This window comes from Sodiomyces alcalophilus, assembly GCF_042370955.1.
Source record: "Sodiomyces alcalophilus JCM 7366 unplaced genomic scaffold ACRALscaffold_9, whole genome shotgun sequence".
Lineage (NCBI taxonomy): Eukaryota > Fungi > Ascomycota > Sordariomycetes > Glomerellales > Plectosphaerellaceae > Sodiomyces > Sodiomyces alcalophilus.
Window position 1 is genome coordinate 746866 of NW_027263540.1, and position 6293 is coordinate 753158.

Sequence of the window (6293 nt, forward strand, 5' to 3'; positions counted from 1 at the left end):
CCGCTTAGTATGGTAAAGAGCTCGCTTAGCTCGCTACTAGGATTATCGGCTATCGTGGCGATAATATCAGTACTATAAAAATGCCCTGATTTTTGCGATCTCGATAGTTAAAGATTAATAGATTTAATAAAGATATCGTGGTTATATAGCCAAAACATATAAAAAGGATTAATCCAGCGTTTATAAATTACGGTTCCGTTTACGTTCAGGACTCAGACCTCCCTACAGGAGAGAATACAATAGATAGAATAGAAGCCTATAATTAGCTAGATTACCAAAATAGACCTATATATACGTACTATACCGGTAATTCTGTATAAATCCAGTTCCTGTATGTACTACGCCACGCTCCTCTCCCCAGGGTGGTCTGAGCTTGCTGAGATAAAGGTTGTCGAACGGGCCCGAACTAACAGCTTGTGAATTAGAAGCCAATACCTACTGTCTACTGTACCGCACCGCACCCTATTTTCCACGTCTTTCGCCCTCCGTCCCCGAACTGATACGTGATGGGTTGTCTTCCGAATTTTATCGACAGTGTTCCTACTCCTAATCTGCCGTACTGGCAGGTTAATGTACCCCCGGAGGGGAGGTCGGACCACTGCCCTGATGCGCTGCGGGACCTCAGCGCTAAAGACGTCGGCATTCTAAGCACTCCAGACAATGCATACAGGGGACAAAGCTGGTCGGAGTTAAAACAGCTCGTGGCGGAAAACCGGCTGGACTCTTTTCAGCGTGTGCCGTCTGAGCTGAGGCGGTACAAAATTTTCGTCCATGAAGTGATGAAAGAGCATGGGACCGTGGCGAACTTTATCTTAAAACAGCGGCTCGGCTGGGTGCAACCATTACAGCCCAAGGGAAGACCGTTTGAAGAACCAAGTGATGTCAAGATCTTATTCAACGACTGGCCATATGGGATCGATGAGCGAATCAAACACTTGGTTGTATGGACTAAGTTTGAGTTGGAGGACGATCCCATGACTGGCGACCTCAAGGGATCGACTAGGACGGAAATTGATCGGTATGTTGGGGAGACTTTTCGAGCATACTTGCCTAAAGATACGGTATGATACAGACAGTCAATGGGAGGAGGTACTGTTAAATGCGGGCGTGTTCATCGCTAACCTTTTCGTGATGACGATGGGAATGGTAGGTTATTTGGTTTAGGAATTGGAGCAGCCTGAAGTCTGTCCACGCCATCGAACACTTTCACGTCATGCTCTTCGACCCTCCTTCAGCGTTCCTTCAGCACATCACCAACGGCGACACACCCCTTTGCGACAAACTCAGGTGACATAGTAGTAGCAACAGCCCCGTTGCTGTTTCTGGTCGTTTGGTCACCAGCGGTCGCAGCTCAGCTGTGTCCAAGGGATGCGTTTTGGCTAGCAATGAACTGAATTTAGAAACACCCATTCCGACATTTGGAATTGGATTATGGACCGGGGTAATACTTTCAAACATTGCGGGAGCTCGTCCTGTACACGACCCGCGCTGCTTGGGACATGGGTACAGCCGTTGGCTTCTCCAGGCCAACCTTGAGATGCCAACCTCTACGTCCAGGGGGCTCGCACCTCAGTTGATTTCCAAGCTGCGTGGCAATGGCCATGGCAAGTGCCTCGAGTGTCTCGAAGGAAGACGCTTCCATAGTCTATAATAGACCCCGATTGTGAACAAGTCGGCCTTATTAGTGAGGTTGCGTGGTGAGAGTTAGGTATGAGACGCAGGAAGGAATAGAAGCAATCGAATTAAGAATTACCTTAACCACGATAGCCTCGAGGTTCGTGTACATGTCTGCATCACTGTCAAGCATGTCGACGTCGATGTCCGCGATGACGACCTGTTTCCTTTCCCTCTCATTGTCGTTGACACCGATGAGCGTTGGCACACGAAGTCGATGGATACTCAAGCAGACCCCCCATGTCGCCGCCGTGGAGGTTGGTGGGAAGGAAAAGAATTTGGAAAGGCTGACACCATCCCCCAGAAGGGATGCCTTCGGAAGGGTGAGCGTGATACTCGCAAACCGCAACTTGTCAGGGTCGACGAGGATGCGTTGCCTCACAGTAGTGGTGGAGGACGAGACCGGGTAAGTTACATCGTCAATAAGGTACTCGAGAGCCTGACGAAGGGTGATATTAGAAGCGCCCAGGTGCGTCTCAAGGCTGACGAGACTGGCCAGGATGGCCTTGGCGAGAAGGCCATAGTGGATGGTATCGTCGCCTACACGGTCCGTAGAGGCGGCTGTGTGGAAGCGGTCAGCCAGGGACAAATCGGCCGACACGAGTATCGGCTGTTCTTTGCCCCTTCTGCCCCAGGCGTCCACACCGGCCCGGATGTAGGTTTGAAGCTCGCGGATTTGAATAGAGGCCAGGGGTTCACCTGCCTCAGCCTTAACCTCCCAGGAGGTCCGGAGAGTCCAATCACTAAGGGACATTCTCGACCGAAAAGACAAGTCAAAGGGCGTGGAACAGTATAAAGACGAATAAACTCGGCGACCAAATGGAATTAACTGCGGGGCAACGAAAGGTGTCAGACGTCAGTGCCTAAGTCTCGCATATTCGATAGACAACGTGTTGCAAACAGCGTATAACTCAATTGCGTAGAATTAGGCGATCGATCTATTAATTTAATTTTCTCTGTCGAAATCCCTGATCCAAGTGCTAAAATCCTGTCCTTATTCCTGCGGCAGGTCTATTCCTATTGTGGCGCCCGGAATAATTTATTCCGAACCTGTTTCGGGCCAGCCTATACAACACACCCCTCTAACTAAATAGCTATTCGGTAGCTGCTTATTTAAAGGTATTTATAGGCTTCTTTTATCGGTATATCGTCTTTTTTAGCGTCCACGTAGCTTTTATCGAATTTCTTTCTTAGCTCCTCTAAATACTCTAGTAAGATCTCCTTTAGCCTTTTTATATAAAAACGTCTCTATATATCTATTCCTTATACCTATTTTCTAAAACTTATAAACTTTTCCTTAAATAGCACTATCGTTAATCTATCCGCGATTATCTTACCGCTTATAACGTAGCTAACTTTAATCCTTCTAACCTGCTACTCCTCTTATAACCAGTTATTATATATATCTATATACTATAAGCGTATATTTAACGCTATAATAGTAGGTATTATAAAGCGTATCGTTTAATTATTATTATATTATACCCTTAATTATAGATAGTTAAATATTATACTTATCGTCTCTAATACCCTTTATATAAATATCCCTTCCTTTATACCTTATATAAGTAAAAGCAGCTCCGTCTCTTTTATTAACGTTATAACGGTAACTTATTTATTGGCACGCTAGGCTAGTATACCATAAATAGGCGTATCGTAAAAGCCTAGCTGCTTTTTCGATTAATTAAGTTATCCGTAAAGAACGTGTCGGTAAATACTTCAATAGAATCGCCTTTACCTAACTCTAAGGCGTAGGTTTACGTAGCTGATAGATATCTGATTAGATAGTCGGCTACCTTATAATACTAATCGTTCGGGTTAGCCTTAAATCTATAGAGTCGAGATATTAGAAACACGATATCAGGGTAGAATATTATTATAGTATATAAAACAGATCCTATTTTATATTAGGAGCTCTTAACAGCGGTAGACTTCCCTATATACGGTAGCAGCTCTGCCGGCTTTATAGGGCTTATAGGCAAATAATTAAATACCGTAGATAATAGATATCCTACTTTTATAATATAATCGCGTTATAATAACTCTATCTTTGTTAAGGGATAGTTCCGAATAACGTCAATACTAAGGAACTATTATAGTGGCTACCCGCCTTATAGGGTATAATACTCTCGGGGGCTAGTAATAGCTTATTCTATGGGTGAGGATAATCCGACTAGGGCAATAGGATATTCCGACTAGGGCCCTACTAACAATGCCTAACGCCAGCTGCAACAACTTCCTCTTATGCCTAGATACTTACAGACACGTACACAATCAATTCAGCGTATTATCGCTAGGATCGATTAAGTGTATCGTCGCTACGATTAATTAAGTGTATCGTCGCTATAATCGATTAAGTGTATCGTTACTAGGATTAATTAAGTATATCGCCGGTATCGTCGCTAGGATTAATTAAGTGTATCGTCCGTATTATCGCTATAATCGATTAAGTGTATCGTCGCTCCGATTAATTAAGTGTATCGTCGGTATCGTCGCTATAATCGATTAAGTGTATCGTCGCTACGATTAATTAAGTCTATCGTCGGTATCGTCGCTGCGGTTATTTTAGAAGTATCTAGGTACCATCGGAACAAGCTACCGGGTGCACCGGCTGTTAACATAGGTCTCCAGTCGGAATATCCGATTGCCCCAGTCGGAATATCCTCACCCTATTCTATCTCTTTCTTAAAGTCTTTCTTAAAGTCTATTATAATATCGTCCACGTTAAATAATAGGATTAGCCTATAGCGTATAAAGTAATAGGGCTCCTACGGCACTATCTTTAACCTGTCCCTTAATAGCACTTCTATAATATACTTTTACTATAATAATAAAGACTCCCGTAATCCGGGATAACGCTTTCTTTAGTAGTAATAATTAACCCGGCGCCACGGTCCCGGGCAGGAACCGTATATGTATCGTGTAGCAGAGGTATGTGTATAAACGCGTTAAGAATATGGTATTATATCAAGAATAGGTCGAAGGGGGCAGCGATTGTTATTAGTAATCCAAAGGAATAACCAGTAAAAATAGCCATGTATGTATCCTCTGATAAGTCTTATTACTATTAATCTTCACGGACTATTAATCCCGTCTTATATTTCTATAGAAAGCTTTGCTTATTGAATTTATAGGTTATTACCTATATATAACCGAGCACCTAATACCCCTTCGCCTTGGTTTTTAGTACCGCGATCCACGAGTCTATCTCCTTATAACTCTTTAAATAGTCTCTTTAGGCTTATTAGAATAGAGACTTCTATAGGTGGTCTTTAGGGTCTTACTGGGTTTTTAGAGGGGCCGGTCGGTATTTACGGTGTATCTTATACAGTCGGGTTGCGGGAGTTATAGTCTTTATAGTTACTCTTCGTGGTGATTTCTCGAGTACCTTCTTAATCTTTAACTTTATTAGCGGCTTACTATTTAAATTATAGACTAATAGGGTATATTTTCCGGCCTTAAACACGGAGATCCATATACGATTACTGCTATAGCTTTAAAATTTAGCCCCCCCTCCCCCTACTTCAAAGGTATATAGCCCGTAAAAGCAGCCGCTATAAGCCCTACTTAAGGAGGGGTTTCCGGTAAAGTAGGAAGGTGACTATCTAGGCGTTAGTAATTAATCGCGGCTATAGAAGAGTCCTTTTCTAGCTCCGGCCTCGTAGGGTTTCTAAGCTCCTCCCTCTATTCTAGCCTTATAGGCTCTATAAATAGTTTTACCCCCGAGCCTTAAGGCTGGTACGCGTAGCCTTTAGGAGAGGTTCGTTAACCTCGCTGCCTAACTAGAGAATAGGCTCGAAGTATGCTATTATATATATATCGGGCCTTTATAGTATAGTGGTCGTGCACCTAGTATATAGTCGAGGTGACTAGCTCCGTGTTAGGGGTTTTCGTGTAAAGAGTAAAGAGACGTTGTAAGATAATTAAGAGGGCAATGTATACTAATGGGTTGAATTAAGAGTGAAATTATTCGCTAAACCTCTAAGTACGAGTATAGCTTTATACACCCCTTTTATAGATAACCAGAGCCTTTTCCCCGGGAACCTTAGAGAATCCCCTCGAAACTATCCCTAGGACTACGAGCTATTCATTAGTGGCCCCCCCTATCACACTATACTAGACCGGTCCGGATAGTACTAGTCCCGGAGCCGACTTAACCGCTTATCTCCGAACACTATACCCTATCTAATCCCCTTATAACTATAAGGATATATTACTTCCTCTTATTTAGTCTATCCCTGGCTTTAGTAAATTATACCCCTAATGTCACGCCCCCTTTCTAGTGCTTATATCCCTAGGAGTAATATAGTTAACCGGGTTCCCTTATAAGGACCCTTTCCCCTCTAAACCATATCCTCCGGACATAGCTCTGGAAGAGACGACTCGGCCCGGGACGGTACCCGATTATAAATAGCTTAAGTCAGCCTATACTAGGCTTCTAGCTTATAAGCCACTATTCGTATCCAGATTATAGCTATCCTACTATAAGACCTTTTATAAATAACTTATTAAGCTAGAGCTAACTATAAATATAAAGATCGACTTTTCCTAAACCTCTAAACTATTATAATAAAGCCTAAATAAAGCTTTGTAGATCCTTTAACACTCCGCCTTTAAGA

At 43.1% G+C, this 6293-nt stretch overlaps 2 protein-coding genes across 2 annotated transcripts; one reads left to right on the plus strand and one right to left on the minus strand.

Moving 5' to 3' along the window:
- Positions 1-506: 506 nt before the first annotated feature.
- Positions 507-1291, plus strand: ACRALDRAFT_1033023 (uncharacterized protein; the record flags this gene model as incomplete). The annotated part of the gene is made up of 2 exons (XM_071014934.1): positions 507-1061; positions 1151-1291. 2 exons carry the CDS (start codon positions 507-509, stop codon positions 1289-1291), a joined length of 696 nt encoding a protein of 231 aa, XP_070871303.1.
- Positions 1292-1450: 159 nt separating this feature from the next.
- Positions 1451-2428, minus strand: ACRALDRAFT_2044810 (uncharacterized protein; the record flags this gene model as incomplete). Its single annotated transcript, XM_071021473.1, has 2 exons — positions 1451-1645; positions 1754-2428. The coding sequence occupies 2 exons, from the start codon at positions 2426-2428 to the stop codon at positions 1451-1453; spliced, it is 870 nt and encodes a 289-aa protein (XP_070871304.1).
- Between the last annotated feature and the right edge of the window lie 3865 nt (positions 2429-6293).